General features: G+C 38.6%; 2 protein-coding genes across 7 annotated transcripts in view; one reads left to right on the forward strand and one right to left on the reverse strand.

Annotated features, from left to right (window-relative positions):
• Positions 1-21,947, forward strand: GFM2 (GTP dependent ribosome recycling factor mitochondrial 2). Of its 6 annotated transcripts, none has more exons than XM_038169829.2 (21): positions 16-385; positions 478-567; positions 1,105-1,189; positions 1,652-1,694; positions 2,756-2,853; positions 4,155-4,280; positions 4,661-4,749; positions 5,941-6,029; positions 7,599-7,659; positions 7,754-7,939; positions 11,089-11,169; positions 14,096-14,244; positions 14,791-14,931; positions 15,011-15,110; positions 15,893-16,082; positions 17,332-17,408; positions 17,913-18,051; positions 18,221-18,406; positions 19,879-19,994; positions 20,264-20,446; positions 21,003-21,947. In XM_038169829.2, the coding sequence occupies exons 2-21, from the start codon at positions 505-507 to the stop codon at positions 21,129-21,131; spliced, it is 2,331 nt and encodes a 776-aa protein (XP_038025757.1). In that variant the 5' UTR covers positions 16-385; positions 478-504; the 3' UTR covers positions 21,132-21,947. The 6 variants fall into 6 exon arrangements, with proteins under 6 accessions (XP_038025758.1, XP_038025759.1, XP_038025757.1 ...); XM_038169828.2 differs by having other exon boundaries at positions 16-142; positions 1,649-1,694; XM_038169827.2 differs by having other exon boundaries at positions 17-186; positions 1,649-1,694.
• The window catches only part of HEXB (hexosaminidase subunit beta), a 16,742-nt gene continuing 12,592 nt past the window's right edge, over positions 21,944-26,093 (reverse strand). The window contains exons 12-14 of the mRNA XM_038169841.2: positions 25,309-25,399; positions 24,991-25,095; positions 21,944-22,304 (exon numbers count right to left, since the gene is read on the reverse strand). Coding sequence (XP_038025769.1) covers positions 22,244-22,304; positions 24,991-25,095; positions 25,309-25,399 — 257 coding nt within the window. The 3' untranslated portion in view covers positions 21,944-22,243. The remainder of the gene's footprint in view (positions 22,305-24,990; positions 25,096-25,308; positions 25,400-26,093) is intronic.

Genomic DNA, 26,093 nt, shown 5'->3' on the forward strand with positions numbered 1-26,093 from the left:
GGGGAGCGCCTTCCGCCGACGCCTCAGCACGGGGCGGGCCCGGCCCCGCTGTGGTGGTTTTGTGTCGTTTTTTAATCTTTTTTTGTTGTTGTTCAAAGAATGTGCTTTTCCCTGCCCCCCGCTCCTTCAAGATCAGAAAACGGTGCGTGCCTCGCTGATCTGTGAGGTCTGGAGCTCGTTTTCACCGTGAGTGCGGGTTGTGCCATGGGTTGTGCTGCTTCCTGGGCTGTGAAATCGTCAGAGAAACGAGCAATGTGCCCTGCGTGCGTGGACCTGTGCTGTGCTGCTGCCCCCTGAGCCCGCAGCACCTGCCTTTGCTTGTCTGGGGCAGGTTTAACCCGAAAAGCAGTAACCCCACCTGAAGGCGAACCCACCTCCGCAACAGGTTCCTGTAGAAGTACAGTCACACGCTTTCTGTCGTAAGCATTTGGTCTGTCTATTTATTTATTTATATTTTTATTTATTTATTTTTAACAGGGGACAGCGTGAGACACAGGAGCCAGGATGTTGAGGCCTCTGAGGAAACTTCCGATGAGCGCACTGAAGTTATCAACACTCTGCAGCGAGGTAAACCTTTTTTTTTCCTAAATTTTGACACTTTTTCTGTGAGGAAAAGAAGAAGAAAAAAAAAAAAAGTAAACGTTTTCTTTCAGCTGGAGTTGGTATCTGAACAGCGTGAATGAATTCATGTTGAAATCGGGCTTCTTGTGGGTCAGAATGGGGAAGCTGTGTTTTCTTCTAACCTTTTTTTAGACACCTGTGGTTTGGATTACGCAGCATTTTTGACTTAAATTTGTATTATTTAAACAAATACTTAGGCATATTTAAAATACTGTGGCTACTGACAAGTTGTTTTGATAATATCATAGATTTTTTACAAGAATTCCCAAACGTTACTGGGTTTGGACTTGGTTTAAACAGTGATGCTACCATCTTCATACCTCTCTGCTTCCAACTAGGTGCCAGTTTGAGTTTATGTAAATGTCTAATGAATGTCAGTTCCTGCAAGATCTTATTTGTACATGTATTTAGGTCTTAGTGTATTTAGTTATTAGTTATGCTGATGAAATTTTTTTTTTGTTCTTTTTTTCCTTCCATTTTTAGCATGCCTGTTTCAGGAAGACAAAAATCAAAATCCTAAGCCTGACATGGCAGAACACTGGTCAAAGAAGCTACAGTTGTTCACCAGGTATCAGTTTAAAATATTTTGTCATTTCTCTCAATTTAATTTATGATTTAGTAGTAGGAATTCATTTTAAAACAAGTAAGATAATTACTAAGTTTTACTATATTTTTGAGTCATTATTTATAAAATTTGTGTTTTCAAGTGCAGAATAGTTAATAGGATCAAGGACTGAAAAGAAATGCTTCGTATTTCTTTTGTTTTCTCTGTAGGTGTACACTATAAAGACTTTAGGAAATGAGAAAAATTAAACATAGAGATGGATAAAAAATCAGCTGTGAAGTGTGCTGGAACAAGAAAATTAAGATGGGTAGGGATTAGGGGGATTGTCATGAGTTGTGGCTTTGTCTGAATTGTTTTTGGCAAGCTTTTTAGGCGTTTTCGTAAATATACCTGATTTTGTTTAAAATCAGTTGCTTCTATGTTGGGATCAACCTGACAAATCTTTGTTCTGTTTGTTTCCAGAAGATGTTAAATCTCTACGTTCTGTCATTAATCCTCATATATCCAGGTATGTCATGCCAACTTACTCTCCCTATGTAACCGAGAGCAAAGGGAATTGATGTGGTACAATGTTGAGGGTTGTTGCTATTCCTGTTAATTAAGTGCATGTTCTAAATAACAGTTAATACTTCCTCTGTTTTAGATTTCTGACATTCTGTCAGAAGGGTCTTGGATTGGTAAAAATATGAGTCACATTCAAGATCAAAATCATAACCAATATTATAAAATATCATAATCTTTTTTTTTTTTTTTTTTAATCATAAAGTTTAAAATCATAATCACCATCAAAATTGACCTTTTAGAGAAACTCATAGTCCACAGTGGTCACTGGTAGGTAAATGAAGGAAGGAATTTCTTGTCAACTGGACCACCACCATGGGCAGGACTGCGTACTTTGTGTTTACAGGAGCACTCAGTCACAGAGATAGGGCCTTCGTAGTGAGGGCAAAGTAATTAGGGGCTGAGCTGTCAAAGAAATGGCAGAGGGATGAAGCTCTTTTGGAAGACTACCTCTGTCTTGAGTGTCAATTCAGCTACCATTAAAGGTGAATATGGGGGCTGACCACAAGCCTGTGATGTGCAGAGTCAGTGAAGTAGCTTTCGTAGCCTCTGTGCAAGGTACTTCAGAAAAGAAGATTTGGATGAACAGAATCAGGGACAACTTCATGAGAAACTGGTTGCTAGATTTGGTGCATAAGGAGTATAAATTCAACAGACTGCTTTAGTCACCATGGCTTAGGGATAGGGATGGACAAAAGGTAATGGGGCTATTTGTCTCTGTGGAGAGGGCAGATAGGTGCAGAATGACGCCAAACTACTACAGAAGTGAAACATATTAAACTGTTCCTATACTCTCAAATATCACCAATCTGAAGAAAATTTGCTATTTCAGTGCTAACGTGCTTCATGATCAGCATGTACGTTATATCAGTTAAGCAGTAGAGGAAAAATGTTACTCATTTTGTGTGATTCATCTTCATCATAATGGATATGAATTGTTTATGCAAGAACCAACGTCACTGGAAAACAAAATTACCACAGTAAAGGTAATGTGTTTGTTTTACGCAGAATCCGCAACATTGGCATCATGGCCCATATTGATGCAGGGAAAACTACAACAACAGAGAGAATGCTGTATTATTCTGGATACATACGAACACTTGGAGGTTAGATTTTTTTTTTTTTTTTTTTATTTAAGTGGCTTTGAAAGACTTAATAATAGCAATCATACACAAGGCAGTTAGGGATTGTTGGTAGAATTTTTATCATAAATATTTATTGTATCAAAGTTGCATTGCAATAAAGTGAAATTATAATGCATTTTCTATTACATTCTAACACAGTTGTATTTACATTCTAAGGCAGTTAAGAGCTCACAAATTCATTTTTTTTTCTTTTATTTTTAGCTCACTGTGATTTGCTTAACATTTAATCAGAAGCTTTCCTTGTTTTACATATCGTTCATTGGCTTTTTTGGCAAGGCTGTTTCTCCAGTTCCCTTTTGATGTGTCAGGGAACCAGATCACCAAAAAGTAACCATTTATTTTGGAAGCCCTAACACAGGAAGAATTCCTTGCAGCATCAACTCTCTCAGAAATCTTCAATATTGAAAGGATCATGGCAGCCTTTATGTATGCTGCCTTTTGACCTTTTAAATTTAATTCTGTTTTCTCTACTGTATGAGAGTGTTAGAAGATACTTTGCTAGTGGATTGATTGAACTTGGTGGCAAGCTTGGCTGCATCTTTTTTATTAAAAATAAAAATAATAAATTGCGTAGCTTTTTTAACATAAGTCTAGTTTTAACTTAATTAAGTTTTAACTATTACATTTTAAAATATCAGATCATATACAGCGAGTACAGCCAGTCTATTCAAAAGTGTGGTTTGTTCATGGTTTTGGACTTTGCTTTATTTTCTTAAGCTTCTCATAGTGATGTCACTTTAATCGCAGAATCACAGAATTTTTAGGTTGGAAGAGACCTCAAGATCATCGAGTCCAACCTCTGACCTAACACTAACAGTCCCCACTAAACCATATCCCTAAGCTCTATATCTAAACATCTTTTAAAGACTTCCAGGGATGGTGACTCCACCGCTTCCCTGGGCAGCCTGTTCCAGTGCCTAACAACACTTTCAGTAAAGAAGTTCTTCCTAACATCTAACCTAAAACTCCCCTGGCGTTTTTTTTATACGCAGTGGTTTTTTTTCTACACAGTGTTGTTCTTTGATTAAGAACATAAAATGTTGTTGGAATTGTTGGTCTTTGACTTGCAGAGTGTTTGTTGCTTAGACAGGGAGCCTGGGTAAATGAGCTGACATGGTTCTATGAACTAGGGCCGTTTTCATAGCTTGTATACATACAAAACAGAGAGTATTTCCAAATTTCTCTCTCCACCTTTATTCCAGGGCAACTTCAGCCTTTGAGAGATTTATATACCCAGCTGTAACCCTGCTTTCTGTTCACAGATGTTGATGATGGAGACACAGTGACAGATTTTATGGTACAGGAACGAGAACGTGGTATTACCATTCAGTCTGCTGCTGTTACTTTTGACTGGAAGGACTACAGAATCAATCTGATTGACACACCAGGTACCGTGCTTTAGTGGTACCCCTCTAGCTAGGAGGGAGTAGATGAGGTGAGGTATTGCTGTGCCTAGGTCCTAGTTTTGAATGTGGTACAATATTTAATTGGTTGAATTGATGCAGTAAATAAACCTGTACTGAGCTCTGTTGACCTTGACAAATTACTGCCTCCTGGAGCCTGATCTGGCTTGTTTAAATTTAGCACAGGTACAGTCTGTGTGCTTCAAGGACTGGTGGGTGTATTTCTATTAAAGTGGAGACAGGGTCATATTGACATGTTTTTGAGCATTTAAAAAAAAACTGTAGTGACCTGTAGATATTGCCTGTTTTAATTATGACAGTCATAATTCAAATGACGAATTTGAATTCTTTCAATTGTTTTTTAGGTCATGTGGACTTTACACTGGAAGTTGAGCGCTGCTTGAGAGTCCTGGATGGAGCAGTAGCAGTGTTTGATGCTTCAGCTGGCGTTGAGGTAAAAATGACTGGTAATGTTTTGTTTTGTTTTGTTTTCCTAATGACTTAAAAGATGCTGAAATAATAACAATAATACTTTGATGTTTCTATATGTTATCTACATTCATGCATTGGTCAAAATTGAGCTTCAGAAAGCTGAACATTTTAATTTTAAGTTATATAAGAGTACAGGAATTTCTCTGCTACCAAGAAGAAAGTAATTGGGATTGCCACTTAAGTCTGTTTTTGTTGTTTGTAGGTTTTTTTGTTGCCTTTTTTTTTTGTTGCTGTCAATAGATGCAGATTACCATGAATGCTTCTGGCTAGCTCTATCACTAGAGAGAAATGAGTGTCTCATTAGATAATTCCATGTAAAGAAATAAATAAATTTTCATCCAGAATTTCTTCCTCCCCAGAGACCTATTTAAATATGCTCATTGGAGCATAGTGCCTAAAAGGTGTAGGCAGGCTGGAATTTGAGTTTATAGCGTGTATGGTTCAATTCTGTAGAAAAGTTCAATGTTTTGAATACAGTGTTCAGTTTACCATTGTATACGAGCCTGAACCCTCCCACACCCAACAACAAAAAATGAGAGCAGTGATTTTGTGTGTTTTGTTGTGTGGTGTTTTTTGTTGGTTTCTTTTTTTTTTTTTTTAAACGTGAGAATTTCTTGCATTATGTCCATGTATTGATAGGAGACTACTTCTGAACCTGAACTGATTTTCATATGTACAGTTTTAACTTTTAAATAGAAATGACCATCACAAATGGCTCAGCAGTACACAAATTACCAGTGTAACCACAGCAGTTTTTAGTGGTGTTTGTGTAGCAACAGAAATGCTTGCTAATGTGTACTTAAGCCTTGGCAATAAAGTCTTAAGCCTAAACATTACTGAGTTCTTTCAGCATAGATCCCCTGTAACACTTCTCTCTGTGTTACCTTTGGTATGTTACTTTGTGCCCTTAGTGGAGGAGGGGACATGGTGACAGCTGAGGGAAGAGCTGTGATGAAGTTGCTTGTGAAGTTCATACACTTTGCTAGATAAGGGGGTGCCATAACGCCTTCAGCACAGTTCCCTTCTCTACTCTGAACTCAGCCCCTCAGCAGCGGCAGTATAAGATGAAGAAAAGATATTGGGGGGCGTATAGTTCAACTATAGTATTAATGTTGCTGTTTTGTTAATGTTGCTGTTTTGTGTCTTTGTGTAGGCACAAACTCTGACAGTCTGGAGGCAAGCAGACAAACATCAGGTACCACGAATCTGCTTTTTAAACAAGATGGACAAAAACAGGGCAAGGTATTTATACAGTTATTTTAGTCACTCTTAAAAACCTTGTAATAGTATCTAATCTAATCAAGATTAAGTTGTTTTGTTAAGCACAGAGATAGTAAATTATGTTAATGTATCCTACTTGGTCTGTTCTGAAAGTAGTAGGACTGGCTTTTTCCTGGGCAAACGGGCGGACGAGAGGCGGTCTGCACGCGCAGGATCGGTGGAGGGGGATATTGGGAACGCTGGGAAAAATCAGCAGTTGGCTGTCGGCTGTTGAAGAGAGCAGGTTTCTTGTACTGTGAACACCTGTCGAAATGTCTTGTCACAGAGAATCATGGAGCGTTTACTGGAGCAGTGATACGCAATCAAATTTTGTGTAAAGCTTGGTAAAATGGGCAAAGAGACTCACGACATGATTAAGGAGGACTACGGTGATGCTGCCATGGGTAGATGGGGTGTTTTTGAGTGGCACAAGCTGTTCCTAAAAGGTAGGGAAAGAGTGGAAGACGACGACTGCTCTGGACGCCCTTTGACCAGCAAGACCAACGAAAATGTGTCGCGAGTGAAAAATTTACTGAACCGTGATCACAGGATGAGTATCAGAATGATTGCTGATGACCTGAGCATTCCTCAAACCCAAGTTTTTGAGATGGTGAAAGAAAACTTAGCCATGAGGAAAGTGTGCGTGAAGTTTGTGCTGCAAGTGTTGTCAAAGGAGCAAAAGGCCAACCGGAAAGCGATCTGCCAGGGTCTTCTTCATCATGTGAATGAGGAGCCCGACTTTTTGGAGGATGTGGTGACCGGTGATGAGATGTGGGTGTTTGAATACAACCTGGAGAGTAAGCGGCAGAGCACAGAATGGCACACCCCTGCTTCCCCACACCCCAAGAGAGCACAAATGAGCAAATCCAAGCAAAAGTCCATGCTCGTTTGCTTTTTTGATCGACATGGAGTCATCCACAAAGAGTTTGTACCACCCGGACAAACAGTTAATGCAGTTTTTTTATGTGGAAGTCTTCACAAGACTGTGAAAACGCATTGCTCGTGTCCGCCCAGCCATCGTCAACAACTGGCAGCTGCACCATGACACCGCGCCGAGCCACACAGAGTTCCGCGTAGTGGAGTATCTTGCCCAACACAAGGTGTCAATGCTGCCTCACCCCCCTACAGCCCCGACTTGGCCCCGCCAGACTTTTTTCTATTCCTGAGAATAAAATTGATGCTCAAGGGGGAGCATCACGCGTCGGTAGAGGCACTTCAAGAGGCTGTGACAAGGGAGCTTAACAGCATTTCGGTCCAGGCGTTCCTGGAGGCATACAAAAACTGGAAAACTCGTTGGCAGCAGCGTGTAGATGTGGATGGGTGCTACTTTGAAAAATTCTAATAGTTTGTTCTATTCTCATGAATAATGTTTTTTTTTAAAAAATGAGTCCTACTACTTTCAGAACAGACCGTGTATACATATCTTCAATTATGCAGATGCATGTTTTTGTATAATCGTAGGATTAATTTTTACAATAAGTAAGGAAATGTAAACCAATTTTACTGTATCATTAAATTTATTGTAACTTAATATCTGTTGTTTTGATACAGCTTTACATACGCTGTTGAGAGTATCAAACAAAAGTTGAAGACAAAACCTTTGCTTTTACAGGTAAGCTTAGAAATTAAGCTTAGGAATTTCTCTGTTTTTCTTTTGAATGGAACTTCCTTCTTAATTTTCTGCATCTCTCTAATTCTAATTGCAGTTGCCCATTGGGGAGGCCAAGACTTTCAGAGGACTGGTTGATGTTGTGACTAAGGAACAAATAATTTGGAAACCTACTTCTGATTTGGATGACGGAAAACATTTTGAGCAAAAGCCACTGCTAGAGACTGATGATCCCAACCTGTTCCAAGAAGTCCAGGATGCTAGAAATACCTTAATAGAACAAGTAAAGTTCTAAAGTAAATACATAATACATTTAAAACTGTTACTTAGAACAGTAGAAAAAAATTAAGCTGAAAGGGACCTCTTGATACATCTAGTGCAGTGGTCTGATAAAAACAGGACTAACGTTAGCATTAGATCATGTTGTTATGGGCCTTGTTCAGCTTAGTTTTCATGGTCTCTAGGGGTGGAAATTACAGTCTAGGCAGCATATCCCAGTGTTTGATTGTCCTTGTAGTGAAGTGTTGTTTGGCAGTGTTTCTTGTCATTTCCTTGCGTGCCCCTGTAAAGAATCCGGCCCTTTTCCCTGAAATAGTCCCACCGCCAGTTCAGGTTGTAGGTAGTAGGAGGCAGCATTTAACATCCTTTGTTTTCCTCTTTAGATGACCTTTTTTAGATGGTCATCTCTCTGGGTCTCCAGCTGCAATCCAACATACCACCTTACTAATATCCCCCCGGATTTCTCACCATTTATCAGTTGCTCTTGTGAGAGGGAACCTAAAATCACAAGTGCAAAGTGATAAATCCTTGCCTTGACCCACTGGGTGTACTCTTGCAGTATGCAGTTACCATTTGTCACTGCAAGGGGACACTGCTGACTTAGGCTTGCTGGTCCAGCAGGGCCCTCAGGTTGTCTTCTGCAAAGCTATTTCCTAGGTAGTTCATCCCCATTCTGTGTCAGTGCATGGATTTGTTTCATCCCAGGTACAAAGTTCTGCATTTGTCCTTGTTGAATTTCCCACTTTCTTCACTTAACTCTACATCTGTCAAACGTCTGATGGCAAAACACACTAAATAGAGACAGTCAGACTCCCTGGCTGCACATATGCAAAATGGAAAATACTCCTTAAAATTCATAAAAACTAAATTTAGTATTAAGATAGCTAGCATGGAATCTTTTGCCATCCTAATTGCGAAAAGACACTTGGGACATTCACAGGAGGCCTGGCACATAGGACCCAGACCTGTGGGGTATCTGTATCCTTCCTATCTAGAAGCTGGATGGGATGTCACAGTCTGTTCAAAATGACACTAAATGCTGTGCTAGAGGCAGCTTAATCTCACCATAAACCTTGTTCCGGATCCATCCAGAAAGTCCATGATAACTTGTATGAGATAAGAAGAATATATTTGTTTTCCATAAATTGTCATGCTGTAAAGCTAAGAAATTGCAATAGAAACATGATCTCTTTGATACTGGGATCCTAACATGCTTCCTACAGATGAGACAGTATAGAAGAAGTAAAGAAAGGAAGAACAATAAAGTAGGAGTTAACTGCCTGTTAAACAGTGCAGAACATTTGGAATAGTCTGTCCAGATTGTTTTTCTTCTCTCAGCTGGCATTATGAAATCCCAAATTGTTCTGTGTGATTTATGTAATGATACAGAAAAGTTAGTTGCACTTGAGAGGTTCCAGGCAAGACTTCTCTCCCATTAAAACAAGTTATTTTACATTCTGTTTGCTTTTATTCAGTCTAAAGCTGCAGTCGCTTTTATATGGCCTACAAGTGTAGTAGTGATTATATTTAACTGTTTACTTCTATAAATGAAAATATGGGAAGTTTAAAAGTTACATTTGCCTGAGGTATTGATCCATTTTGCTGGAAGACCTACTTGCCTTCCATGCAACTTTGGAAAATGTTGTGCAAGTGCATAGACAGAGGATGCTGGACTTTAGGTTTCCTTTGAAACACCAGTCAGAGAGATCCATTTAGTATTGCATCAAGTTCAGCAAAACATGTATGCAATCTAGTTTTCTAAATGCGCAGGTTTTAAATGGGAGTGTTATTAATCAGTCTGTCCTTTTAAAAAAATTCTTAGATGGAAAGCTTCATAAAACAGTGTTGGTTTTGTTTGGTCCTGTCCTGCCCCTTTCCCCCTTTGGTTTCTAGTCCCTTCCTGAAGCAGGAAGAGGCTGGCCAGGGCTGTGATAACTGAGATAACTTTGTGTTCATAAAGTATTTTTTACCCTGCTTTTTACCCTGCTTTCTATTAATATTCTTTGTATCACAAATAATGTAAAATTTAGCAGTTTGACTACTAGTCATCTTGTAAGCTTGCCTTTCATTTGACTAAATGAATGCTTTCCTTTATCTCTTACGTTTTTCCTATTGGCTTAATTAGACTTCTGAATGAATTAATTTCAGAAATCGCTTCAGACTTCTGAAATGAATCATTTCAGTATTTGGTTAATTGCTGTCATAGCCACTAGAAGGAGTGTAGTGCCTTAAGGTTGTAGCAGGTGTGTGGTAGTACAAGGGTGTATATGCGACAATGTTTGAAATGTACTTAATTATTTTAAAGCTAATTGGAACAGCTGGAAAACACAAAAGATCCCTTGGACCTTTGAGCCTCTGACATGAAGGTCAAAATGCCCTGAAAGCTTGCCTATTTTTTTCCAGCTGTGTCTGTTCTCTCACAAAAGTTAATTGCTGGTTACTTCAGACTTCACCTTGTTTACAGGTCTGAAATATATTCAGTTATATCCTTGTGATGACACTATATGGCTGCAGGCTTTTTTGGGTTCAAGGAGATGTACAAGCATTTTCTTTCCCACTGATGTTTTGTCTGACAGCAGCTTTATGAAGCTGATAGTTCTCCACCCATCCCATGTTTTCTTGAAACCTTTATTTGCATAGATTTCTTTGTAAAATTGATTCCCTAAAGGCTCTTGCTTTTTTCTTCTGGGGAGATTCGTGCTGCAGAAGTAGTCCAAGAGCCCTGAAGCACTGGAAAGGACTGTAAAAGCTTGTCCTACCTAGCACATGCTATCAAGCAGAAAATAATTAAAATCTTCTTTTTTATTATTTAACACACTTTGCTTAGCTACTACAATAGTTACATTGTTGTTGAGAGACAGGCAAACTTTTATTGTTTAAAACTAAATTCTGTAATATAAAGGAAGGATTTTATTTTTTCATGTGGAAAGGCTAATGACTTTTGTAAAACTGGGAAAAGTATCTATAGGAGTTGGGTTGGAATCTGATATATGGAAAGCATCTTCAGTATTGCTTGGTTTGAGTTTGATATCCAGTGTCTTTAAAGTCTTGATTCCTGTTCTGTTTAGCTGCATTTTCTAAATAACTAAGACTGGTGACTCATCTGTGAAACTGCTGTATACCAAATAGTAAAACAGAACTATTCTGTTGAAGGTTGCAGATCTGGATGATGAATTTGCTGAATTGGTTCTAGGAGAATACAGTGAAAATTTTGACGTAATACCAGCTGACAAGGTAACTTTTACCTTTCATTATCTACAAATAAGTTATTACTAGCTGTCATTCTGAATATCAGGGCTACTTATTTTTGTTTTTTGGCACATGAAGATTATGATTTTGCAGATGTGAAATTTTTAATCAACAAATCACTAGCTTTTATAGTACTTTGAATTTAAAACAAAGTACATTCAAAATTAGTATGAGTTATATCTGGTAGTGAACTAACAGTGATTCTCAAACATGTTAAACAAAACTACCAAAAAAAAATAGTTTAACCTTTGTTAAGGGTGACTTTTATTGACAGTTTGGATGCTGAAAGGACTCTAGGGGAAGGCGAATGGAATTTCCAAGTAGAGTCAACCCAGTTTGTCTGAGCTCCTGAAAAGTAGCACTTCAGTTGCTTTAAATTAGTTGAGCTTTCAGGCGTTGCATGTTGAAACTGGTGAAGTAAAACTTTCCAAATAAAAAGGAATATTAGAAAAAGAACATAGAATCATAGAATCATAGAATCATAGAATATCCTGAGTTGGAAGGGACCCTTAAGGATCATCAAGTCCAACTCTTGACACCGCACAGGTCTACCCAAGTTCAGACCATGTGACTAAGTGCACAGTCCAATCTCTTCTTAAATTCAGTCAGGCTCGGTGCAGTGACCACTTCCCTGGGGAGCCTGTTCCAGTGTGCAACCACTCTCTCTGTGAAGAACCCTTTCCTGATGTCCAGCCTAAACTTCCCCTGCCTCAGCTTAACTCCATTCCCGCGGGTCCTGTCGCTGGTGTTAATGGAGAAAAGGTCTCCTGCCTCTCGACACCCCCTTACGAGGAAGTTGTAGACTGCGATGAGGTCTCCCCTCAGCCTCCTCTTCTCCAGGCTGAACAGGCCCAGTGCCCTCAGCCGTTCCTCGTACGTCTTCCCCTCCAGGCCTTTCACCATCTTCGTAGCCCTCCTCTGGACACTCTCCAACAGTTTCATGTCCTTTTTATACTGTGGTGCCCAGAACTGCACACAGTACTCGAGGTGAGGCCGCACCAGCGCAGAGTAGAGCGGGACAATCACCTCCCTCGACCTGCTAGCGATGCCGTGCTTGATGCACCCCAGGACACGGTTGGCCCTCCTGGCTGCCAGGGCACACTGCCGGCTCATATTCAACTTGTTGTCTACCACGACCCCCAGATCCCTCTCTTCTAGGCTGCTCTCCAGCGTCTCATCGCCCAGTCTGTACGTGCAGCCAGGGTTTCCCCGTCCCAGGTGCAGGACCCGGCACTTGCTCTTATTGAACTTCATGCGGTTGGCGATCGCCCAGCTCTCCAACCTATCCAGATCCCTCTGCAAGGCCTTTCCACCCTCATTCGAGTCCACAACTCCTCCAAGTTTGGTGTCATCAGCAAACTTGCTCAAAATGCCTTCTATTCCTACATCCAGATCGTTTATAAAAATATTGAAACATGAGCAGATGTGCCTCGAATGTTTAGAAGTCTTAAAACCAGTGGCTTCTATTTTAGCATCTAAACATTTGGATATGTGGTTCGTTTGGAGTTGAGCAAGTGATGTTATGTTTGGAAACATACCTCTAAACGTTTGGGGTTTTATATTGTTAAATAAATATGGGTCTGCACGGCAAGTACAAGAAGTGGCATACATGGGTAGTCTTGTTGACTTTAATAGGGCTTCTCATGATTCAGGCTGTGGTCCTGCCTCACTGTTTACGGTGGCAGAGCTGACCTACGTTTCTATCCAAAACATTTACCCTTTTAGTGTAAAATCTGTTTTTTCAAAAGAAAATTTATTGTGTTTGTGCTTTAAAATTAACTTTTAGGTACACAAAAACTTCAAATATTTTTATAATAAACAAACACTAAAATAAACAAACTAAAAATTAAAATCAAACAAAACCTGTGCTAGCAGACCAAACTGTAACTTTACCTGCCCAGTATGGATTTAGAGCACAATGAAGAGACTTTTGTAGGTGAATTTAGAAACACAATCTCATGTGAAAATGATAACCTTGCTAAAACATGTTTTTTTTAATGGTAAAAGTGAATGAATGATTCTTTTTTTTTTTTTTTTTTTTTTTTTTTTTACTATTAATATCATATTTATGCTTGTTGAGTTTGTGTTGGAATACATGGCCTTTCACAGTAAGGTTGCTATGGAAGACTGGCTTGCATAAATAAAATGAGAACTTAAAAATATAACACAAAATATTGTCCAAAACAAAAGAACATAGGAACTTCTACAAGTTGAGAAGTGGAACCTGACAGAACTCATCAGCAATGTGACGGTAACTTCTTTAAATGAAAAGACGAATAAAAATAACTTTTTTTAAAATCCTGCGTTGGGCACTCCTGTGTGTGCAAGAGGAGTTGCTGCAAGCAGTTCTTCCCCTTCCCATTTGAGGCAGAGAAGTAGCTTGGCTGTACATCACCTGCTGATGTGCTGCAGGTTGCAGTGCCCTGAGAGGGCAGTATGTACAGTCTGTTACTCGAGACCAATGTGGATAGCTATATTTATGTTTATTACCTGTCGTGCACATTGCTTGCCATAGCCCAGTTATTCTCAAGCAGTTTCTAGAATCACTTTCTAAATGCTTATTGCTAGCTGCAAAGGCTGCTGATTACATGATAATGATTTATATGTCAGTGATGTTTTAGTTGGTGTTTTAGTACACTGTTTAAGGTCTGTTGGTTTGTCCTTGCGCTTTTTTTACACACTGATAGATGCACTGGCAGACAGACACACTGATTTAACGAAGTGAAAAGGCACTCTTTACCTGTAGTAAACGTTTTATTTTCTGTCTTTCCTTTTCTATAAATAAAAGGAAAAAAATAAATGAGCTTGTCATTTCCTAGATATGTGAACAGCGAGCAATATCCAAGAGCTGAAATGCCATTTAAGGTTAAAGTGTGGTTTGTATGTTAACAGAAAATTACTTTTTTTGCAGCTACAGTCTGCTATACGCCGGGTCACACTAGCTCAGAAAGCAGTACCTGTACTCTGTGGCAGTGCACTGAAGAACAAAGGAGTACAGCCTTTACTGGACGCTATTACGATGTACTTGCCCGCACCTAATGAGCGATCATATGAGTTTCTGTAAGTACAAGAAGAAAGGCAGGGTCAGCAAAAAGGAAAATGAGTAGGAGAGCATAAAAGGAGAAAAATTAAAAAAACATTAAGAAACCTTTAATATCTTTAAAAATGCTTACTGCTGTTAGATGTTAAATAACAGTAAAGATGTACAGACTTAAAAATATTCTCAAGTACTGAACCTGCTCTGGCCAGTGCTACTAAAATTGCATGCATATCTCTAATTGCCAAACTTGCAATTTTAGAACTTAAAATCTATTTTTAATCTGAGGATACCGGCGTTTTACAACGGGGGTCTAGGGATCATCTCTAATATATGGCCTCTTACGCATTCTTTTGGAGCTGGCACTGCTTAGGTTAATATATTTTGTATAAATTACATTGTATTTTTGTTGTTTTTTGTTTGTTTGTTTGTTTTAAGAAAAATCTGCCTCTGCTAATAGTGCAATAAGAAACACGCAGCTTCTTAAGTGAGTGGGTATTTATGTAAACGTGAGCTTGAAGAATATTAATCCTACAAGTATACTTCTTGTTGTGGTTTCTGTTTTGCAGGCAGTGGTACAAAGATGACCTGTGTGCCCTAGCGTTTAAAGTCCTTCACGACAAATGTCGTGGACCACTGGTTTTCATTCGTGTTTATTCAGGTTCACTGAAACCTCAATCATCTGTATATAATATTAACAAAAGTTGCACGTGAGTAAGAGTAAGATGTGCTTTAGTGTAACATCGTAATGTCTGTTAGTCATGAAATATTCAAGAATTTCATTTGTAGGGAGAGAATAAGCCGTCTGCTCCTGCCTTTTGCTGATCAGCAAATTGAAATACCATCACTAATGCCTGGCAACATTGCCCTTACTGTTGGGTTAAAACAGGTAATTGAAAATACATTATTCTGAAAGAAAGTTTGTTTCACTAGTGTGCTTTGTACTTCTGTGATACTGTATCTCAAACGTGTTCTTGTCTTGATTGCTGTGAAATATGTAAGCTTGCTTTATTTGAAGTATATGTGTACTTACTCCTAAAATCAAAAATTACACTGTGCAAATGTTGGTAATAGACCTGGGAGATGCAGGGCTGATTACATGGAAAGTATTGAACATTCAAGCTGTAGGGCTCTGAACTTACGTTTATATTGCAACTCTCACAGTACCAATGCTGTGTAAAGCCATGGAGAGACCTCAGTGGAAAGGAGAGTGATGTTGCAAATAAGTTAACCAAATCAACAGTTTAAGTTCAGGAATGTTTGTTTCATACTTCTCTTAGATGGCTTACTAATACAGTGTTTCAGTGCCTGAACAGGCTGCGTAGGTATCATTTGCACAAATTTTTTAAAAATGTGACAAATTTTAGCATTCATAGGCAAGATTTCTTTTACCAACACTGTCTTTTGTGGCTTTATATCTTAACTGCTATGCTAGATTTAAAATCTAGTGAACAAGACAAAGAAATATCAGTCTAAGCTTGAGCACATATTTTCGTCTTCCAGATCAGTCTAATTATTTGTGTAGAGAAGTTACAGTAACCATTTATGGATGTAGCAGTGGAGTGTAGCGCAGATGGTTTGAGGAAGAGAAATGATCAGCTTTTGGTTTCATTGTTTTGTTCCCTCCTCCTCCTTCCTGTCACTTGTGGGTCACTGGGGGTTGACATATAGAGTGCCACTGGAGATACCATAGTGTCATCGAAAGCTTCAGCTGTAGCTGCAGCACAGCGAGCTGGAAGGGATACTGGCAGAGAGCGGAGGAGTGGCAGCGATGTGGAGAGCCTTCTGCTGGCAGGTGTTGAGATTCCTGAGCCTGTCTTCTTCTGTACCATTGAACCTCCTTCAATGGCCAAGCAACAAGGTACAATGTAGCTACGTGAAAGTATTTCAGATTGTGGTTGTCAGTATCCTTATTTTATTATTAATGTGTTTTTTTTTGTGTGTGTCTGGAAAACGTAATAACTACTAATTTTGAAAGAAGACCTGGAGGCATTTGTCTCCTCTGTACTATCATGCTTAGTTTTGCTACAGTCATGCAGATTTGCTGTTCCTACCGTCTCTGAGTACAGTTAACCTTGAACTGTTTTTTTTTCAGTCAGCATGTGCTGTTATATGCTATAGTGTAACTCTTCACTTAGCAAGAGTCTAGTTAGGGTTCACCCATGCAGTGTGACCTTTAATCTTAACTGCCCTTCCCAGAGAATCTGTACCAGAACACCTGATTGCTTCACTCTTTGAAAATACACCCTCCAACACTCTGCATCTTCATTCCAGCAAAGCTGAGCATGATGGATGGTGAAGGGGAAGGAAAATCAAGTCCTACTGTAGTCTAGTGGAATGGAGCAAGGCGTAATGTAGGTTCGGAACCACCTGCCCACAGGCTGAGCCAGTGGGTTGTGAGGTGTCTCAGTTGTTTTTTCCTCAAAGTCTGTAAAATGAATAAATGCAGTTTCAGCTGTGAGTCTATTTTTGAGTCATTGTTTTTTTATAGCTGCTTTCTTTGACAATTGAGCAACATAATGGGGAATCACAAAAAAGATTGGCATTTGAACCTTTTCTTGTTGAACTCATCTAAATATGTAGGTAAATCACATAAGAGCTGGCTGACAATTTTTCTCGTCTATAAAAAAGGAGCAGTACTTTTTACTGAGTTGTTGACGCACTTGCATGTTCAATTATGTCTTTACGTAAGTGCCAAATATGACTTGGAAAATTGTACTCTTATGATTAAATTTTAACTATTCTTTTCAGTAAGCCATTATTTTTAAGTGGGACTATATTTTTTTTTATTTAAAAAGCTCCTTTCTCCAAAAGTTGCACAGAGTGCAACAGAGCTCCTGCTTGGTGTCATTAAATTTTGCTACTCAAGAAATCAAATCAGTCATGGAAGCTCTGCTTAGCATGCAATTAATTTACTGGAGAGAATAAGAAGTTACAAGTTGCTTGTAATTTGAGTTGTCGTTGTCTACAAAAGATATGCTTCTCCATGGTCCTTTTGATTCCTTCTGAGAATGAAATGTGACCATAGGAGGAAAATGATGTTTAGGCTTTATTCTGATTCTCATATTACCGGAGTCTCTTTAGATAGAGTGTTTGATGTTTATGTACAGACTTGGATAACGCATTGAGCTGCCTTCAGCGTGAAGATCCAAGCTTAAAAGTGAAGCTAGATCCCGACACAGGACAAGTAAGATGAATCTTCTATTTATCATCTCATAATCAAACTTTATTTTAGAACAGTCAAGACCACTCCTTCGGTTAGTTGTTTGTATTTTAGCATATTGAGGTTCCCTTGAATGAGAAGGAATCTCTAAATGGCTTCGTACCATGTACAAAGCTGTGTGCCTCAAACTAAAATTGAGTCACGTGCAATTTACAGAATAAAGGAGGACTTCCCATGCTCTGCATGTTTTTGACAATTCTTCATGAGCTTAGAAGAGTTTGAATTATGTACTCTCTAAGCTAATGTAATGTGTTCTTTTTTTTTTTTAGTGGTCCTACAGCAGTAATTGCTATTTCACTTAGGGTGTTTGGATGACTTAAAGTAGTCCTGTTTTCTTCTCTCTAGGCTCCTTAGAATTTGAAATACTTTTAGGAAGCTATTAAAAGCCTGTGAGTCCTTGTTTAAACAGCACTTTAAAAGCTTGATAGGTTTGCAAGGTTTTCTACCTCTTAACTTTCATTTTACTAGACTATTCTTTGTGGCATGGGAGAACTACACATAGAGATCATTCATGACCGAATCAAACGTGAATATGGAATAGAAACTTACTTGGGACCTCTTCAGATAGCCTACAGAGAAACCATCCTAAATGCTGCACAAGCCACAGGTAAAGGAGTGAATGGGTAAATGTAAGGAACATCTTGTATCTGGTTCTGTTCCTTGATTTACTTGAAATGACCTTTAATTAGGCTCAACTACTTAACTTTCATCTGAAAGTTACTTATATGCATTAGTTTTTTCTAAATGTGTGCTTTTTGTTTGTTTTTTCCCTGCAGATGTATTGGATAAAACAGTAGGAGATAAACGACACTTTGTAACCACAGAGCTAGAGGTGAGGCCCAGGTTGGCAGACAGAGCAATGACAAAACCTGCTATTGAGTATGCTCCAAGTGTCATGGAAGTGCTACCGAAAGAACTTCAAGGAGCTATAGAAAATGGAATCACAAATTCATGCATTCAAGGTAAAGAGCTGCTATGACAGCTATACTGGCATAACTTTTCGCCATATTTCTCAAAGAAGCAATTCAGTATGTTTCAAGGAGGGGAAAAATCTCTTTGGTAGCTTGAAAACTAAAGTTTATTACCTATTAATGCTGGATGCAAAGGAATATTCCAGGATTATCTTAACTACAAAAATTGCCAAACACTCTTTTTGCCATGCTGGCAATTGAAGCCGGAATGCCTTTGGTTTTAAACTTGATTTCTAATAAGTCATTCAACAATGATTAAAAATCATTTAGTTTGATGTGGGTTTTTTGACCTAGTTTTTTGATAACAAATAAGGCTTTTGCTTGATGGACATCAGAGCACAGCGGTGTGATTGGAACTGGTTTCAGAGGCCAACATGTAAATATCACACTTCTATAAGTTACTGATTTTTTTTCCTGATTTTCATTATGTTAAATCAGTGAAAGAATATGATAGTCTTACATAATTGCAAAGTCTATACTTGAAATTTGCTCTAAAGAGCTGTCTTTCACATTTAATTCAAAACAAGACGTGTTTAATAATTTGTAGCCTAAACACTCTCCCTCACAGCAAAATTAACAGGTAGTGGATTAATAAATAAGAATTAATGCAGAATAGGCAGCATGTGGTGTTTCTTTTCCGTGTTGCTTTGAGTTGGAAAGTGTTCTTAGCTCTGGCTGTGGAATGAGTCTTGATTATAGTCAAGTGATATAGTTTTATATCTAGTAAATATCTTTTATATCTAGTAAAACTGATCTAGTGATATAAAATTAATACTGCTGAGGGCTTTCTTCCTTTTTAAATAAATGAATCTGGCCATGTTTTCTGTAGGGAAAAAAAAGCTCTGTTTTTTTTCCTTAGATGCAGTTCAAGCCTTCCACCCTGTCTAACAACGCACTTTGTGATCTGGTTGAGAGCCCTCGTCTAGGTTACTAGAGAAGCAGTTCATCCTTTATGGAATTGAGATAACTTTGCAGGGGAGTTGGTATTAGGCATTTGCCGTGATCACACTCTGTTGAAAGTGGAAGTACAGAAGATACTCCCGCTTTAGGTTAAACAAAAGGTTTCCTTACTTTTTCAGATGAGGTCTTGTTTCAACAGATACATTTTAGATATCTCAGTGTATTAAAAAAATTGTTTGGGAACAGCTGTCTGAATGAGTGCAGTCAGGAACTTTAAATTCTGACCGTTAACTGTTTTTGGTAAAGTAAATAAGAAAGTATAAGTCTACATTCCGTTTTCTCTTTTGGCAAAGCTAGGTAAAGATAAAGTCATGAAACGAGGAATAAGACAAATAGTCATGCCTTTAGGCATAACAAAGAGAAGAGGAAGGGAGGGAGAATTCATAAGAGATTCCAAATCAATCCTGATTTTCTTTTCCTCTCTGCATGTCCTAATACTCTGAAAAGAAAAAAAAAAAAAGCCTGTTTTTTCTGAATGCTTTTTTCTTTCTTTTCCTTGCTAGGACCCTTGCTAGGATTCCCAGTTCAGGATATAGATGTGACAGTGCAATCACTGACAATGCATCCTGACACCTCCCACACAATGGTATCAGCTTGTGTCTCCCGTTGCTTGCAAAAGGTACAGCAAAACCTGAAGTTGTTGTTGAACACGGTAGCATCAGGTATCACAGGGAAAATACATGTATATCAGTATCTGGTAATTGTTCTTGGACAGTGTGACAACCCTGGCTTGGGGATTTCATAGCTTTTGGAAGCAGAGAATCAGAGTGAGTGGCAGTATTAGCTTACATTATGTAATAATAGTATTAGCTTACATTATGTAAGCATTTCTTATGTCAATTTTCTAAAAAAAAAAAATCAGCATAATTCTCCTTGCCTTCTATGTAGGCTTTGAAAAAAGCTGGTATACAAGTACTGGAGCCCCTGATGAACCTCGAAATCACAGTAAGCGAAGATCATCTCAGTGCAGCGCTTGCTGACCTTGCGCAACGGAGGGGCAGTGTTCAGGAAATCCAGAGTCGTCAAGATAACAGGGTTGTGGTTGCTGCTGTTCCACTAGCAGAAATGATGGTATGTGGTTACCTTAATGCATAAAAATGCTTCACAGGCTTCGGATCGCTTTCCTTCTTACAGATGACTGAACTTGGAATGGATTTTTTTAATTATATTTCAGTTATTGAAAGACTGAAGGAAGTTATTCAGAGGGGTAGCAGTGAGGTAGTGCCTATTTGGCTACTGCACGTGCAAACCTAGCAGTATTTTGGGCCTGACTCAGTTTGTTAACCAGTATGTTTTCAATTTTAAGTCAGAAGTAGTAAAAAATTAAAAAAAAAAGGTTTTAAAGAGAATAGTAATTTTTTTTTATTTAAAAAAAATGAAATTACCAGGTTAATTTACTTGTGTGTTGCACTTTAATACTGTAATATGAAATATATATATACATGTGTATATATGTATATATATATATATATATATATATATATATATATATATATATATATATATATACACTATGTTGCAGCATACTTACTACTGTTCCTTTTTCTCTGGGCCCATAACAATTCTGTGATAATTTATCTTCTGTTTTTTCCTAAACTAAGTGACATATGTTCTCTGTTTTGTGCAGGGCTACTCAACCGTTTTGCGTTCTCTAACATCAGGCTCAGCAACCTTCACTTTGGAGTTAGCCAGTTATCAAGCCCTGAACAGCCAAGAGCAAAGTGCACTTCTGCAAAGGAAGATGGGGTTGGTGTGACCATTCTGCTCTGCAAAGGAAGAAGATTGTCCTGTCTTCCCTGTTAAATATTTTCAGGAGACTGTTCAGATAGACAAGTATGTTCTTCTGTGATGAACTTGTTGTGATAAATGGTGAGTGAGCTGCTGAACGAGGGGACTGTGCTATTGACTGTCCAAGGGAAGGTTCAAGAGACTCTGTTCTTCTGGCACAGGCTTGTAATTGCAAAGCAGCTGAACCAGGGATGGGGCTGCAATCTGCTGCTTTGGCAGTCCTTATCTTACAGACATCTACAATGAGAAGTAACGGGCATTCCTGTGAAGAGGATTTATATTATTAAGTGCTATAAAGACTGTTTCTTACTTTACTAAGTAAAGTTTGTGAAGCTTATGGCTACAGATAAATACAGTTCTGCTATTCTGTATTTGAGTTCTTTTCAGCTAACTACAAGAGTATGGTTAAGAAGCAATTTGAACTCTACAAATATAAATATTTCTGTAGTGTTAGAAACCAACTCGGAACAGAGTTCAGGACACTGGATGCAACTTTTGCCTGAGTTTGCTTTACCAAGTACCTGGAGTGCAGGCTTCTGTACATTGATTAAGATCTGCTCAAAAAATACAAGAAAGGCAGAGTTCTCCCCCAGCAGCAATCCCCACCTACCATCTTGGATATGTTTGGGGAGGATTTCTTTTGACCTTTAAGAACGATTGATATAAGCTTTAAATGGTTCTGATTTGGTGTGTACTACAATTAACTTGTGATTTGCAATTCTGCAATGATCTACATAAGTAGCAAATGACAAGACACTTTTAAATAAAAATGATCTGCTCTTTATCTGAACAGTATCTTTATTTTTTCCCCCACCTTTGGTATGTAAAGTATCAAGTTCCAAGATTTCACAGTGAAGAATACCTCTCATGAAAGCATGATATGGGACTAATCCCATTATACCCAATTAAAAAACAAACAAACAAAAAAAAACCACATTGTTTTTACTCCAACAAGAATGCCAAATAACTTTACTTAAAAGTGAAAATTTTAAGTCTTTGTTCACCGATCAAACCACGTGTACACATGTTCACAATCCAGAGGCACTTCAGGTTGTTGAGCAGACGTCTCTGAAGCAGTTATCACCCTCTTGCTTCATGGGCACAGTACCCAACAAAGAGAGGTTCAGCTGCTATGCCACGTCTGTTAAAAAACAAAGTGGAATATGTATGATTAACCAAATAATGGACTAGTGATATAGGCAGGAAGAGAGATACTGGCAGTCTACTTTAATCTGCTTCGTGTAAACAAAATAGATGGCCTGCTTAGGGAGTCAGAAGGGCCCTGTTTGATGGCTGGCTGTGCAGAATTATCAAGCTAAGTACAGTTCTCTGATTCAGTCAGTTGTACCAGAATAATAGAAAATGGGTTGAAAAGCTTCAACTCAGGGCCTGTGAGTTTTGCTATGCTGAAAAAATTATTGCTATTATTGAAGATGAGTAATGAATGTAAAAACATAAAAATTGTTTACATTTACATACTCTTCTCCCAACCTAACATTTCCTTCATATGCAGTTGTAACTGTCCTTTTATTCAATTTATTACTTTGGGAAGATTAGCTTAATAAAAGGTAATAAAATAGCTTAAGATTAAAATAGTTTAAGATTAGCTTAATAAAAGGCCAGACAGATGCACTTAAAAAAAAGACACACGCACACACCAAATACAAAAAATTAGTAAGATACTATGAAAGATGTTTCAGAAAGAAAGTAGTGATAGTCAAAATTCTGTTAAAAGACGTCTATGTCTGTTTCCCTTCTCCCATCACTATTCCTCTGTATTTTGTGTTTCTGTATCCTACTACAGGAAGCTGAGTTTAGATCTGAATAGTAGCTGCTTTTGTAGTACTATTTCAGTAGCATTTACTCTGCATTCAGATAAGATTTACTGTTCTTCCGTTGACTTTGATATAGATACTACATTTCTACCTACTCTTTTCCTTGCTGCCTGATATCCAGATGTACACAGTGAGCCAGAGCTGCTTTACTTGGAAAGGCTCCCCAGCCTGCTAGAACTGCCATGTCTATGGCAGCATATACTGTCTGTATATACTTAGGCCATGTACAAAAATGTCGGTAAACTCTAAACTCTTTTAACTGATAAAATCAGCTCTTTGGAATTCAAACAAAGCTCAGGAAGCCTTGTGGAAGGTCAGTATACATGAAAGACAATGTGCCTGCAGACCCAAGGAGTGCTCATTTAAGCAATGAAAAGGTGATGGTTCCTCTAGTTTAAAGCCTACATCAAAAGAAGACTTGTAAGGAGGACAGGTCCTTTTATAAAGCTAGTCTTTTTATAACAGGAATTGTTCACCATGAGTTTATGTGCCAGCAAATTGCCTAAAAGTAGCTTAAGGGAAATGTACAAGTGCAGGGAGCTGTCTTTATCTTGTCCCTGCGTCCCCCATCTCTCATGCTACACGAGTAACTCACCACAGTCATCTGGACCGGCTCCCTTTGCTGCAGGTACTGCATAGGTATCAGTGTTAAGGAAGAGGATGGAGAGGCTGCAACAACTAACCTAGGTCTAGGAATATCATGACTTAGTTCACTGTAAAACCCTTATCCCAGTAGCACAGCCACCACACCGTTCAGTTTTATCAGCATTCCCCCTGAGCCCCAGCAAGAGATGTAAGATCCTGTTAAGTGACGGGATGTTTTTTAATGCCCTTTAATCTTCTTTTTAACATGTGTTTGTTAATTTCCTCTTAACATATCTGTCTTTCTCAGGACTGAGGAAGATAATGCAATTCATGCACAACAATATTTTCCTATAGCATTCTTTAAAGCCAGCTTGAAATAAACCTGAGAAGTCAAAATTACATTGAGACTTTCAGTCACTCTATAAAGTTAGCATATACTTTAAGCTAAAAGTTGGTGATTGTGACAGATAATCTTGCTGAGATATCTACAGGAACCTGACCAAAGTGCTTGACTTTTGGGTACTGCCATGCATCTTGTCCTTTAAAAGCCTCTACCTCAAAATCCTGTTTCCCATGGTTGGTATTTTCTATGATTAGTCATAAACTACTGTAAAGCTAAATGTCGTGTTGCGTTCTTGCTGCAGTCCAACTTTGCAGCAACGTTTAAGAAAATCTAAATGTCTCACTGGCTGTGTGCTTTTAAGAGTGGAGTCGGACTTGGACTTCAGACCTGGAACTGACTCACTTCTACAGCCATGAATATAAAAAGGCAGCACTGACAATAAAAAAACAACAACTCGTCTAGGCACTTTCTGAGAAAGAACTGCAGAAAACAATCAGTTATGAACAAACGTGGTTTACCATACCCATAAATAAAGCTTAATTGTACAGGGCCTCCCTATCTACCTCTCAGTCCCTACATTAAGGCAATACCTGAAAGAATACATCATTCAGGCTCACCTCTCATACAAGAAGCTCCATCTGATTGCCTGTGGTAACTAGTTTGTTTGTTTTTTTTCCCAGTAATTAAAAAAAAAAAGTCTACTTTATCTCCTGTCTGTGTATTCCTCCTGTATGCCCTTAAATATCCTTTGTTGTCTGAAATAAGTCAATCTTGGGACAGGTTTTTTTCTTTAGAGGGAAGAGGAACAAAGATGAGTTCTAATATTTCATTGCTGAGGGTTAATGGTTTTGAGAATGTTATTTGCAAAAGTCTTTGAACTCCTGTCTTACTGCATCTGTTCTTCCCCCTCTGAAGATAAAAAAAAACACATGGGATGATATCTACATCGACGAGACTGATAGCTCTCCTCCCTTCATTTCTGAGCCAGCAACTTAGGCCTGTACTTCAGCACCACTGTCTGTAAGTCACAAAAACCCCAGGTTTACTGGAACTATTAATCTTACCTGAGCATGCGGCATCGATGATTAGACAGTCTTTTATAGGCATCCTGCAAGTCGGTCACGTTGCTGCTGCTCCAGAGTCTTTCCCCTACAGCACTTGCCCGAGGCCTGTAAAGATAAATTAAGTTTCAGAGGAGACACGGTCTACAACCAAGAATGGACTAAAGTTTTTAATACCAAGTCTTGTATCCAGAAGGACCATTTTTTATAGCTGCTCAAGGTCAGTACAGAGCTCTGTTACCACTAACATACAGTCCTGCTGGATTAGTTCATGCTCCTTGTAGCTAGCTTTCTAAAATCTAAACGTAAAGAAGTTCATACCATAGTCTTGGTGTGAGGTTAGTTGCATCCACAAATTCTCCCCACAAGCAAGCTTCTCCACCTATTAGGAGCTTTTTCTGTTTTTCAGATCCTGAATTCAAAACAGAAAGACAAAATGTGTATTTGTGCAGAAGAGGGGCATGTATCAGAAATTCCACTTTTCACTACTCGAACTGCTGCTCAGCTGATGTTCATTTTATCATATAACATATCTATCCTGAGCACAAACTTAACATTTTGCTAGTCCTGCTACTGAATGTGATAATGATTAGCCCATTTGACTGGTAAGCCTGTTTCCCTTCTGTGGCAGAAAAGATTTTAACTTTTAGCCTCTGAAGACACACCCGAGACTCTAGACCTTCAGGGATTCCAGTCATGATGGCAATTGCTCTTTCTATTACACACAGAACATTTTTTGAAGCAGTCAGGTGTTCTCCCTAATACCTTATATAAAAAGAAAGCCCACGGAAAACCCTAAAATCTTTGTATCAGCTTCACCCAGAGAGAGAGAACATACCTTTTCTAGAATAGTCTAACGTTGTAGAAGGTTGCTTCAAAATCTGAATTCAGTGTCTGTCTACCAGCAGACATTTTGCACAATTCTGTCCCTAATGCATGACATATCTGTACACACAGTCCAGCACACATGCACCAGTGCCAGATGCTTTTCCATTTGAAAAACAGGAAGTTTATATTTTTATGTAAGAGTTTTGCAGACCTCTGGCTGGCAAACAAGTTTTTTGATTATCAGATCATACTGACTGCACACATTGCTAAACAGCTTT

Source organism: Anas platyrhynchos, chromosome Z (assembly GCF_047663525.1).
Source record: "Anas platyrhynchos isolate ZD024472 breed Pekin duck chromosome Z, IASCAAS_PekinDuck_T2T, whole genome shotgun sequence".
NCBI lineage: Eukaryota > Metazoa > Chordata > Aves > Anseriformes > Anatidae > Anas > Anas platyrhynchos.

Coding starts and splice junctions, on each gene's coding strand:
- GFM2 (XM_038169828.2), top strand. CDS start 505: ATGTTGAGGCCTCTGAGGAAACTTCCGATGAGCGCACTGAAGTTATCA. Junction 14,245..14,790: donor GAGCGATCATATGAGTTTCT/GTAAGTACAAGA, acceptor TCTGTTTTGCAG/GCAGTGGTACAAAGATGACC. Junction 19,995..20,263: donor TCTCCCGTTGCTTGCAAAAG/GTACAGCAAAAC, acceptor CCTTCTATGTAG/GCTTTGAAAAAAGCTGGTAT.